Source organism: Siphateles boraxobius, unplaced genomic scaffold (genome assembly GCF_051911475.1).
Source record: "Siphateles boraxobius isolate OS27281-9 unplaced genomic scaffold, OSU_SipBor_1 3, whole genome shotgun sequence".
Classification (NCBI taxonomy): domain Eukaryota; kingdom Metazoa; phylum Chordata; class Actinopteri; order Cypriniformes; family Leuciscidae; genus Siphateles; species Siphateles boraxobius.
The window spans coordinates 3577018-3590876 of record NW_027508919.1 but is presented as its reverse complement, the minus strand read 5'-3'; the positions used below and the strand labels follow the sequence as shown (position 1 = coordinate 3590876).

At 37.6% G+C, this 13859-nt stretch overlaps 1 protein-coding gene across 1 annotated transcript; it reads left to right on the top strand.

Moving 5' to 3' along the window:
* The first annotated feature begins 5981 nt into the window (after nt 1–5981).
* Nucleotides 5982–10028, top strand: LOC143756744 (N-acetyllactosaminide beta-1,3-N-acetylglucosaminyltransferase 2). The gene is made up of 2 exons (XM_077247408.1): nt 5982–6170; nt 8142–10028. The coding sequence occupies exon 2, from the start codon at nt 8145–8147 to the stop codon at nt 9495–9497; it is 1353 nt and encodes a 450-aa protein (XP_077103523.1). The 5' UTR covers nt 5982–6170; nt 8142–8144; the 3' UTR covers nt 9498–10028.
* Nucleotides 10029–13859: the final 3831 nt, after the last annotated feature.

The window sequence follows — 13859 nt, the reverse complement described above, 5'->3', positions numbered from 1 at the left end:
GATATTTTCTTCCTTATTGTGCCGGGAAGAGAATTTTGCATTTCATTTGAAGATCAAGTTTTTGTTGAATGATATGTCTTTATAATAATATACTTTCAGGGGAACAACATTCTTCTTTGACAGAATTTTTTAAAGAGTTGCACCAGGGATGCAACCAAATGTTCAATTTTAGAGGAGACTGAAGGTAAAATTTTACCAACTGGCCTTTGAAAAAACCTATATTGATCAACAACTAATATCAGAGAGTATGAGTCCTCTTCTGTGTCTGTTTGGTTACAGGCCTGGATCATATCATGAGGAGTCATTTGTTCCATGATATTTAGAGATAAAACTGCTTGGAAAGTGCAATAAAGTCCTCAGCCCAAAAAGAGCAATGAAAATAATTTGCTTCAAAAACGTTTGAAGTCAGATGAATGCACTGAACACATACACAGAGGGTACATAAAGTTATTGCTGATATTTCGGAGGAAAAGAAATATGTAACTAGTAAACATCTCGGTTACTCACGTAACCTGGATTCCCTAAGATAACAGGAACAACTCCTGGGGGGACTCATGTTTTTTTGAAATACTGAAGCCTGGGTGAATCATATCTGTGTGCTTGCACAGACAAATGGCATTTCAGCCAACCAGGCCCGCCTGCCTATATAAGTCAGTGATGAATGCATTTAATCAGAATCTTTCGACTGAGGAGTGGCAAGCATTAGGGGCAGTCATGGCCTAATGGTTAGAGATTCAGACTGGTAAACCGAAGGTTGCGGGTTCAATTCTCGATACCGGCAAAATGACTTGAGCAAGGCACCTGACCCCCAATTGCTCCTGGGTGCCACAGTAAAATGGCTTCCCACTGCTCTGGGTGTGTGTTTCCACTATTTGCAGTATGTGTATTCATTCACATTCACACTACCAAAAAGAGGTTACCCTAACCAAAAAAAAAGTTCTTCCTCTGTATTTTTGTTTTGAGAAAAATTTACTTAATTCAAAGCAGTTTTCATAACTCTTTACAGATAATTGTTCTTGTTTTAAGCATAACCTAAACTCAAAGATGTTTAGATAATTATATTGAAAAACAGGAAGAAAAATACTGAGGAAAGCGATCTGACTTTCTGCTCTGATTTTGAAGACCCACGAAACCCATTCAACAGCTCAACTTGTTTGACCAAGACTCAGTCGAGGAGTAGTTATTTTTTGTGGTGATATTGTCAAAATATGAAGAGCTCTTTTCCAAAACGCGATAAACGCCATTTTAAAAAAAAATTTAGTTTGTCATGTCATTTTGCTGTGTACTCAACCTATTCACTGCTCCATCAATGTTTCATGCCAAATCGCTATATTTCCTTGTTTAAAATGTACTGCAAGATCCAGTTTCTTTCCAAACCGCGATAAGCGCCAAACCTATTTTTAGCCTAAACGCAATAAATCCTCTCGACTAATCAGAATTCGGTGAGCGTTCTACGCAATCCAGCACGGCGGCACTCTGAACAGAGGTTTGTTTATGTTCATTCATTCCTCAAAATGAGTGCTAGTTCTCTTGTCGACTAGTAGTAGTTCATATAAGCCATTATTTAATCATATTTATATTGATTTTATTACTTAAAGGGTAACTAAACCCTAAACCAACTTTTTTTAGTTAATGATCTGTAAGAATGGGGCTTTATTAGTAGCCTACTGTTCATTGATTCGAGTACATTTGAATTGTTTTTTTTTTATTTAACTAGTGTTTTCTGTCAGTGTCAGCTGCAAAGATAAAGTTGAGATGCTGTATCGCCATCTTCGCTGTAGTGAACGCGCATATAGAGAGAAATGCACACTTCGAATTAGCCTACATACGCAGAGAGTAGCCAATTTCTTTTCGTTTTTTATTGTTTTGTTTAAAAGAATACATTTCAAGCTTTTTATAGATATACTTCTCAGGAATGTGAGGCAAGTATCCCTGTGTTTCGGTTCATTTATGAGACGCGCTCCAGTTCACGCGCGGGCGCCTCCGTGTCCTGATTATATGTCTGCCATATTTGCTTCTTATTTATTAATTCATTCAATTTGTTGATGAAACATTGATTAAAATGAAGATACAATTTATACACAACGGAATTCGCTTTAAAGAAAGGCTTTCTACTAAACAAAACTTAGTAAGTGGTCAAAATCATCTGATCCATTCCAAATGTTTTCCGATATATTGGGCATCTTATGATCCTACTCATCTCATGCGGTTCCCTTTTCATAGCCTATAATCAACATAGATGAAATAAAAAAAATAACATTATATTATTAAACATAAATATGAAACGTAGGCTATGTTTAAGTTTTTTTTTACTTATATTTAAAGTGGAATTGAAACGAAATAGGAAGTAAAGGTGATATAACAGATGTGTTATCATTGCTATTTGTGGTAGGACCAAGCGTGCGGCACAAGCCCTGAAAAGTGAAGCCAAAGCGTCTCGATCGCCCCCCGGTGACCGGTCCTAGTATAGCTCATAAACCCCGCCTCCCCATGTTATTCAATGGGGCGTGAGACCAACTAAACAATTAAATTACACTTCACATATCTTTTTTCCAAAGATAGTTTCTGTCATTTACTGTAGTTTTCATCACGCTGATGTTTTGTTTTTTTAAAATAAGTATGTTTTTAATTAGTTATTTGATGCTATAAAAACGGCGCCGTGGCGTACATGATTGACAACTGCTGACAGGTTCTCTGAGCAAAGTAGTCACTGAAGCACCAACAGACTTTTTTTCGGGATCTTTGGGGGACTGAGGAGATTGGAGCTTTATTTCTATAATTAATTATTTCACACCGACATAATGGTTTGTTCTGCAGCAGAGGCGCGTGCTTACGATTGATTCAGCGAGAGTGAGGGCGGGACCAGAGGGGGACGTTGATTTCGCGGCTTTATACTTCCTGCTCACTACTGCGCATGTCTGGTCCCGAAATCCCAACTGCGCAGACTCAAGTCCCAAGATGTCAGCGCCATATCGGGACAATGGCGGCTTAACTTCTCACCAATGGAAGAGAACGAAGGGGCGTTGTCCAACTTTTTTTACAGTCTATGGGTAGGACACTTAAAACTACTGAAGTAGTTATAAGGGGGGGGGGAAACAGTGATGTTAGTTTGTTGTTTTGTTACTAGGCCCCAGCCATCTTCAGCCGTGATGTCACTGGCATGGCAGGCTACCTTGAGAGCTCCAGCAAAATAGCATCTCATGACCATAACAAATCGAGAGGGAGGTCTTATTGCATTGTGATATGTCCAACAAGCAAATATAACACATCCGATGCCATCAAGGACCGAATAACCTGTTTGCAGAATGACACTAAATGTGAGGGTGTCGGAACCATTTTATATGGGTGGGACAAGACCCACCCACTTTTTAAGACCAATGATATTGGACCCACTCAGCTTTACTGTCTCTAATTCAGCGCATATGTTTGCTTACTTTTCAGTCACTTGCAGTGGTCTAATTGATTACTCTTCCCATCTTAATAACGTCGTTACCGCCAAAAAATGCTGCGGGATAGATATTTGATAGGGCTGTGTAACCATACACCAAACCCACGATTCGGTTCGTATCACGATTTTTGACGCACAATTCGATACAAACCTCGATTCTTTTCGGGGTGTGGTGATGCGGTGGTGACACGTTAATGTAACATGTAGCGTATGGGTGGCGCTGCCAATAAAGCACCTAAAAGCTCTCACAAAGAACCAGCAAAAGCAAGGATTATGAATATGTCAAATGGAGACATTTTAATTGTTTATTAATAAACAAGTGTTTTTTTGTGTCGGCTGCAAAGATGAAGTTGACTATGCTTACTGCGATCTTTGCAGTAGTGAATGCGCCAGAGAGAAATGCACATTTCATACGGATTACATAAGCAGAGAGCAGTCTGTTTTCTTTCGTTTTGAATTGTTCTTTCTATATATATATATATAATATATATATATTATTATTTTATTTTTTTTCAGGTCTGTGAGGCAAGTAGGCTACCTTATAGGCTACGCTGAGTTTCATGTCTGTAACATTGTTTTTTCCTCATAAATGCGAACACAGAATATTTTATGTTCTGTGGAGACCCAACCCTTCTTAAACTAAACTAAATTATCTTTATCGTCATGTTGCATTTAAAGTGTCAAAAACACAAGGTTCTATGTGTATCAGTATATTCTAGATCCCTGCATTACTGTAGTTCTTAAAATGACAGCAGTCTATCTAAGAAGCAGTATACGTTTCATTCATACAGTGAAGAATATGCAGTTTTATTATTTCATTTGATTATTCAATTTCTTACTTAAATGCTGTTTTTGGTGTTAGCTTGTACAGTTCTCCATCCATACGGTCAAAATCAGTCAGAGTAGCAGTAGAGAAGCCTGACATAATGTTAGTAGCCTACAGTGGAACCATGCCAGTGACGTCATCGAACACGGCTGCGCTCTAATAACAACAAATGTTAATTTCAGTATTGGGGAAAACTTCATATATATGTTTTGTTTTTAACATTATTTTTGAATTAGTTTGTTTACCATTTTAATAACCAACATGTTATTGAATTATATTTTGTTCGTTTCAGTTCCCCTTTAAACGTCACGCCCCTCCGCTTTGCTCACATGCTAGGGCCTAGCCTATTCATGCATGTGTGTGTGCATCTGGTGGAGGGGTGCCCATCCCTACTTTTGAATATCGTTATCATTATTGAATATTTTTAATAATTCGTTTTTTTTCATGCATATGTAGTGGACAAATTGGTCCTACTTGTTACAGGTTTGACACTTTACTAAAAATGACTCTGAGTGCATTACTAAATAACTTAGCTAAATATCTATTGATATCATTAGCCTACTTTCTTCAGGTTCTGCACCAAATGACTATTAGCCTAAATGTGTTACTTAATTAAATTTATATTAATTTATAGTATGTTGCATGTTCTGGTTTTTTTTTGCATGTTTTTTTTTTTTTTAAGGCAAACCATACATTTTTGGAAAAAAATTGATGGATTTATAGTGTTTTGAAAAAAATGGATGGGTTTATAGCGTTTTGGGGAAAAAAACTTTTAATTTATCATAAACAATATTCTTGTTTGATTTAATAATCATTGTTCAACATGTTCAGACTGAGCCAATAAAACATTTTAACAGGATACATTGAATATTCACAAAATGTGTGGGTCTAGGTAAAAAATGTAATTTTCCTGAAAACTATTGAAATGGATTTATAGCGTTTTGGAAAAGAACTCCTCATATAATAGTTATGTAACACATTTATCAATAAGCAGTCTGAAAAAAACTAGTATTTGTGGGCACGTTTACTGGAGAGAAGATGAGAGCGTTTTACTCGTGATTGGTTCCATACAGAAGGTCTGGTGAGTTCAGCTTCATACTAATTGTATCGTCACACTGATGAAAAGCATGTTTCATTCTGAATTCTAAATTCTAATCAACCTAAATGAAATAGTTGATATCATTTTGTAATGAAGAAATCATCTGGGCTCCGTTTAAGCATAAACCTAATTTGATCGCATGCCAATTGCTGGCAACTGTTCAACGATTAACTTGCTTTTGGGAAACGCAACTCTCATGATCTGTGAAACAATTCATTGTGTCAACTCGCAACACTTGTATCAAACAACATCAAACATGTAAATTAAACCACAACATACAAAAACAGCTGTCGAATGAGTCTGGAGAAAAATCTGATACGGGTGGAAATCATCTGTGTTTATATATTACAATAATAAATAGAAGATTGGGCTTGAGTGGAGGTTGCTATATAACAAAAAATATTAAGGTTTTAAACTAAACTAAAAGTTTTTTGGTCAAAACTACAATTAATGAACATATTTATTTACTTTTAAGAAAATGCATGTTGGCTGTTGTCCGTGGCACCTGGCCGGCCTGTTTATCTGTTAGCTTTTATGCACCTGTATCATGGGCGTGGCCTCTCTCTCTCTCACACACACACACACACACACACACACTTGAGATCACTTTACGCGCTCCGCAGTACTCGAAACGCTGGCAAATTTAACTTCTTTGTTTATTTGGTTATTAGACGTTTTCACTGGATCCACATAATATCATTTTCTTTTCTTTTCCGCATATGATTTATGGGGAGCCTATTATTGCGTGAATGACGCGAAATTCATCATAAAAATAGGCCTACATAACTGGAATAGTGGTAAGTCCAAAGTCTAAATAGTCTAAATAAGTTTCGTGTCGTTGTAGGAAAAATAAAATAATCATAAAAAGAGAAGAAAAATTGATAGTTAATAATTTAGTGGATTACTTTATCTTTTAGAGTATCAAAAGCGGGAAATTATGTGAAAACTGCTGTCTCCCCTTAGTTTTATATTTAATTTTAATACATTTTAATAAAATTAATGTATAATAAATAGGGAAGTACGGGGCACATCGCTCTTTGACTTTCTCAGTTTGTGTAAATGCACTTGGGGTTCAGAGAGTTAATTTTTTACCACATCGTGTGGTTTTGTTTCATTAATACAGTACTTTTTTCTTGATATATCCCGAAAGAATGGAAGTGAAATGTGACAACATTGCCGTTGCAACATAACCATATGAAAGATTAAAATGTTATCTAAAAAAAAATAATATATATATATATATATATATATTTTTTTTTTTTTCTGATAACATTTTAATCTTTCATATGGTTATGTTGCAACAGCAATGTTGTATATGTGTGTGTGTGTGTGTGTGTGTGTGTGTGTGTGTGTGTGTGTGTGTGTGTGTGTGTGTGTGTGTGTGTGTGTGTGTGTGTGTGTGTGTGTGTGTGTGTGTGTGTGTGTATATTTCAGTTTCACGACAAACACACCGCAAAACACAGCTATAAAGCAGAGTTCAAAACAATAATAATAATTCATAATTTCTGAACATTGACTCAGTCTTTATTCACTTTTTTCTCATGGTTTCTCAATAGAGATCATAAAGGTATAGAATAGAATAGAATAGAATATAATAGAATAGAATAGAATAGAATAAAATAGAATAGCATTGTTATAGGGGCACATTGTAACTCAGTGTTACAACATCCCCATACCTGCGTAACTGGGATTTGTCAGGACCACTATCGTCAAATACGATTGACAATTAGCATACATTTAGAATTGGCGGTATGGTTCTGTTCTGGGCAAGAACTCCCTCGCAATTGCGTGTTATAAAGTCAGAATTGCGTGATATAAGCAATTGCGTGTTATAAAGTCATAATTGTGATATATAAAGTGATATATAAACACTTTTTTCTCGCAATTCCGACTTGGTCACGCAATACTGACTTTATAACACATAACAGCAAGAACTCCCTGCGCATCCATGCAGCCTAGCGTGGATAAGAGTAGGAAGAGCGCTCAATAAACTCCCTTAGGGTAAACAGAGCAGAACCAACATGAATGTATTGCAGATATCATTAATTCAAGATTTTAAAGTAAAAAATAATTCGTGTCAAGGGGAATAAGAATCCCATACTGACTGGAAGAGAGGTGGAGCTGGGGATGTAGGAGGGTAATAAGCTCCTGAGAAATGCGATCTCCTGATAATACTGAAGGAGATTATATATGTATACTGATGATAGGGGTCGTATTCCTATAGGTATAGATGTGTATCAGCTGATGCGAGTTTGACTAACATGACCTGCCAGAACGGACACTTAATTTAAACCCAGCTAGTGTATTCTGCTATAGATCAGCATTAAAAGACTAGCCTATCTCAACTCTTAAACAACAGATATAAGATTAAAATAATATAAGATTTGTCTAATTTTAAAGAAACACAAACAACAGAGATGAAAAAATAACTTATATAAAACATTTTTACTTTTGCTATGGTTAAATGTTCAGTGATATCTTCCAAAGACTTTTTTAATTTTGGAGAATTTTTTACTCTGTATAGTGTTGATGAGGCAACTAGTAAATATGTCATGCTTGCATGTGTGGAAAGTTTTAAACCATGTGTGTTAAAATTACAGCCCCACATTAGTTTGTACCCCGCTTACCCCTACCATAAGTAACAGTAAACCATGGGTATTTTTTGTAGATTTAATCTTGTGTAATAATACTAGTCAGACCTGTGTTTACAGTCTGATAAAACAATCAATTTGGATGGTCCGTTTGACATTAAATCTTCCTTTCCTCAGTATATGGCTTCATGTCTGTGTCGATACCGCCGGAGGATCCTGTTCTTCTGTTTGTCGTGCATACTGCTGCTCCCAATCTACATCTATGTCTCCATGGTTCTGATCTATATCATAAAACACGGTGCACCTGGTGTTCCTCCTGTGCTGCAGACACACTTTGCTGCCAGTGGTCTCAAATTCTCCGGAGATCTTGCTCCCCATCCTGTGAAAGCCTTCTGGAGAAGCAAGCTAAACAGTGGAGCACAATGGAACGTCATCCAGTATATGATGGATATCCAGCATAACCCCATCCTTAAACCTCGTCTGGCTGCAAACCGACCCGGTATTTCTTACAAAACAGAAAGGTCCAGAAGAAGTGGGAATGGATGCTCTCCAAATTATGAGATTAACAATACAATACCAGATTTCTTCAATCTACCAACGCAGATGAAAGATTTTGTGACCAGCATGCACTGTCGAGAATATCCGCTGATCATAGATGCTTTAGATGTTTGTGATGGTGGTCCACTAGCAAAGAAACGGGCACCTACGTTGCTCCTGGCCATCAAAACTCAGCCTGCGGATTTTGTGAACAGAGAAGCGATAAGAGAAACTTGGGGGCGTTCAGGAAGAATAAAAAGCCGAGGTGGGCGGCAAAGGCTTGTTCGCAGGGTCTTCCTTCTGGGGAAGTCCAAAGACTTGCATATTGAAGAGAAATTGCAATTAGAGAGTGATAAATATGGTGACATCATCCAATGGGAATTCATGGACACGTTTTTTAACCTCACCCTGAAGGATGTGCTGTTCTGGGATTGGTTCTCAAGGCGATGCACACATGCCCGTTTCATTTTTAAAGGTGATGATGATATCTTTGTGAGGACACCTGCTCTCCTAGACTATCTGCTGGCTGAGGAGGCAAATGGATTCAGGTCAAATAAAATGGAGGCGTTTGTTGTGGGGGACGTGATAAACAGTGCAGCACCTGTGCGCTCTAATGGGAGTAAGTACTACATTCCAGAGAGCTTCTTTAAGGGGGTGTACCCATCATACCCTGGTGGAGGGGGGGTGGTTTACTCTGGTTCTCTGGCCCATAGGCTTTTGGAGGTGTCACAAAAGGTTCACCTGTTCCCCATTGATGATGTCTACCTGGGCATGTGTCTTCAGAGACTGGGAGTGTACCCTATCCACCACCCTGCCTTCCTCACCTTTGACTTTCCCAAGGATGAGCCCAAGGAACCCTGTGCGTATCACACCATCCTCCTGGTGCACAAGCGTAGCCCAGCTGAGATGTTCCAACTTTGGACCGAAACGTCGATGCCCAGTTCTGAATGCAGAAATGCAACTCTGAGAGTCAAAACTAGAGTTGAGTTCAGATGACAGAAAAAAGATCTCAACAAGTTTTGTTTAGTCAAAGCTAGTTCTAATTTTTTCCGAACACTTGAAAAACATGTTATGCATTGCACTGTCTTTTGTATAAACTTTTGTAATTTTGAATTTTTTTAACACATTTAAGTTGTGATAAAATAGACGTAGTGGCAGATCTTTTCTTCCTTATTGTGCCGGGAAGAGAATTTTGCATTTCATTTGAAGATCAAGTTTTTGCTGAATGATATGTCTTTATAATAATATATTTTCAGGGGAACAACATTCTTCATTGACAGAACTTTTTAAGGAGTTGCACGAGGGATGCAACCAAATGTTCAATTTTAGAGGAGACTGAAGGTAAAATTTTAACAACTGGCCTTTGAAAAAACCTATATTGATCAACAACTAATATCAGAGAGTATGAGTCCTCTTCTGTGTCTGTTTGGTTACAGGCCTGGATCATATCATGAGGAGTCATTTGTTCCATGATACTTAGAGATAAAAGTGCTTGGAAAGTACAATAAAGTCCTCAGCCCAAAAAGAGCAATGAAAATAATTTGCTTCAAAAACGTTTGAAGTCAGATGAATGCACTGAACACATACACATACCCCTTTTCCACCAAAAAAGAACTGGTTCGGAACTGGTGCTGGTTCAAAGTTGGTTCTGAGTTGGTTCAACTTGCGAACCTTCTCAGAACCTGTTTGTTTTTCCACTGACTAGAGCGCCAAGCGAACGATGTCGTAACGTCACTGTGTACGTCGCCATACGTCTTAGCTAGAAACGCTTGCAAGTAGAACATTACTTTGGGATTATCTCTAACTTGTGTACCAAGAGGGCTTTAAAAACAATTGAAATATGTAAGTCTTTTAATCTTTTCCTTTGGTATGTAATCTTTTCTGATTAGTTATGTACCCCTGTCTTGTGTCTTTTTTTTCTTTCCGTTTATTTGTTCTATATTGTGGCTGTTTTCTTCTTTGCTTACATAATGTTTTCAATAAAAAAATAAAAAATAGAAACGCTTGCGCCAACTTCAAGCATAACAATTACAATGGCGGACTACATTGTGTCTCTGCAAATGTTTCTCCTGGCTTTGCAATCCTATATTATGGTCAGAAAAGATGTTTAGAACACATCTAAACCCGCCCCCAGCCCCCGACGTAAGCATGACGTAGTAAAAGAACGATTCTAGTCCAGCAAAGAGTTGGTGCCGCTTTGGAACCAGTTTTCCTGGCCGAGAACCGGTTCTTTGGCTGTCGAAACACAAAGAACTGGTTCGCGAGTAGGCACCGGCTCCGAACTGGCTCTCAAAATGCTTTGGTGTAATAGGGGTTACAGAGGATACATACATAAAGCTATTGCTGATATTTCGGAGGAAAAGAAATATGTAGGCTAACTAGAAAACATCTTGGTTACTCACGTAACCTGGATTCCCTAAGATAACAGGAACAACTCTTGGGGGGACTCATGTTTTTTTTAAATACTGAAGCCTGGGTGAATAACATCTGTGCACTTGCACAGACAAATGGCATTTCAGCCAACCAGGCCCGCCTGCCTATATAAGTCAGTGATGAATGCATTTAACCAGAATCTTTCGACTGAGGAGTGGCAAGCATTAGGGGCAGTCATGGCCTAATGGTTAGAGATTCAGACTGGTAAACCGAAGGTTACGGGTTCAATTCTCAATACCGGCAGGAAATTACTTAGGTGCCCATAGTAAAATGGCTTCCCACGGCTCCGGGTGTGTGTGTCCACTATTTGCAGTATGTGTATGTTCAGAGTGACTGCTCCTAATGTGTGTGCACCAACTTGGATGGGTTAAATGCCAAAGACAAATTCTGGGTATGGGTTTCCATTCTTGGCCTTTACATGTCATTTTCAGTTTCACTTTTTAAGCATAGAATCGTGTAAGTGCTGTAGCGCGGCCAGCTACGCAATATTCGTGAACCAAGGTTCCCTTCAATATGATTCACTCGCATTGCCTCAGTTGCTAAAGCTTTGGGGAACACAATCCAATAGCTCTGTGCTACAAACGCAGAACCGAACCCCATCCTGTGAGCCCAGCCCTATGGCACTCACGTCCAGGCCTCTAAACAAGCAATTCATGGGCAATACTTGGGTGAAAAATAGGTAAGAAATTGCCCGGAATAGCTAGGCTCAGGCCACGCTTGATCTTCGCGCTTGAAGGAGAAAGATTCTTATGAAATGCAATTCAGCGCAGACTAATATAGGCAGATATGTCCATTACTTATTCATTCACATTCACACTACGAACAAGAGGTTACCCTTACCCTAACCAAAAGAAATGTTCTTCCTCTATATTTTTGTCTTGAGAAAAATTTACTTAATTCAAAGCAGTTTTCATAACTCGTTACAGATATTTGTTTTTGTTTTAAGCATAACCTCAACTCAAAGATGTTTAGATAATTATATTGAAAAACAGGACAAGAATACTGAGGAAAGCATTCTGACTTTCTGCTCTGATTTTGAAGACCCACGAAACCCATTCAACAGCTCAACTTGTTTGACCAAGACTCAGTCGAGGAATAGTTATTTTTTGTGGTGATATTGTCAAAATATGTTTGTTATGTAACACATTTAGCACATTTAGCACCTTTTCTGGAGAGAAGATGAGAGCGTTTTACTCGTGATTGGTTCTATACAGAAGGTATGGTGAGTCCATAGCTTCATACTAATTTTATCGTCACACTGATGAAAAGCATGTTTCATTCTGAACTCTAAATTCTAATCAACCTAAATGAAATAGTTGATATCATTTTGTAATGAATAAATCTCGCTGCGTTTCCCAAAAGCATAAACCTAATTTGATCGCAGGCAATTGCTGGCAACTGTTCAACAATTAACTTGCTTTTGGGAAACGCAGCTCTGATGATCTGTGAAACAATTCATGGTGTCAACTCGCAACACTTGTATCAAACAACATCAAACATTTAAATCAAACCACAACATACAAAAACAGCTGTCGAATGTGTCTGGAGAAAAATCTGATACGGGTGGAAATCATATGTGTTTATATATTACAATAATAAATATAAAATTGCAGGGCTTGAGTGGAGGTTGCTATATAACTAAAAAAAATTAGGTTTTAAACTAAACTAAAAGTTTTTTAGGTCAAAACTACAATTAATTAACATATTTATTTATTTTTAAGAAAATTCATGTTGGCTGTTGTCCATGGTTGTACCTGTTCAACAGTTTTTAGGTACCCAAGACTTTAAGGTTTGTTTAAATTTTACTTTTTAAAATATGAGAAATATTCTAGTGAAAAGTGTGGCGGCCTGTTTATCTGTTAGCTTTTATGCACCTGTATTGTGGGCGTGGCCTCTCTCTCTCTCACACACACACACACACACACACACACTTGAGATCACTTCACGCGCTCCGCAGTACTCGAAACGCTGGCAAATTTACCTTCTTTGTTTGTTTGGTTATTAGACGTTTTCACTTGATCCACGTGGAGCCTATTATTGCGTGAATTAGGCTACGCAAAATTCATCATAAAAATAGCCCTACATAACCAGAATGGTAAGTCCATAGTCTAAATATAAGTTTCGTTGTTGGAACAATAAAATAATCACAAAGAGAGAAGTAAAAACGATAGTTGTATAATTTAGTGGATTACTTTTATCTTTTAGAGTAGGCCTAGCACAAGTGGGAAATTATGTGAAAACTGCAGTCTCACCTTAGTTGTATATTTAATTTTAATACATTTTAATAAAATAAATGTATAATAAGTAAGGAAGAGCGGTAAGCTTGTTTCCGCCATTAAATAAATAAATAATAATAATAATTGCGCCTTTTTATCTCACAATTCTGACTTTTTTTTCTCACAATTGCGAGTTTACATCTCGTTTCTGACTTTATTTCTCAGAATTGCGAGATATAAAGTCAGAATTGCGTGATATAAAGTCGCAATTGCGTGTTATAAAGTCAGAATTGCGTGATATAAGCAATTGCGTGTTATAAAGTCAGAATTGTGATATATAAAGTGATATATAAACACTTTTTTTCTCGCAATTCCGACTTTATCCGCAATTCTGACATTATAACACATAACAGCAAGAACTCCCTGCGCATCCATGCAGCCTAGCGAGGATAAGAGTAGGAAGAGCGCTCAATAAACCCCCTTAGGGTAAACAGAGCAGAACCAACATGAATGTATTGCAGATATCATTAATTCAAGATTTTAAAGTAGGCTACAACATAATTCGAGAATTTATTCTGATTCAAGGGGATTCAAAATCCCATACTGACTGGAAGAGAGGTGGAGCTGGGGATGTAGGAGGGTAATAAGCTCCTGAGAAATGCGATCTCCTGATAATACTGAAGGAGATTATATGTATACTGATGATAGG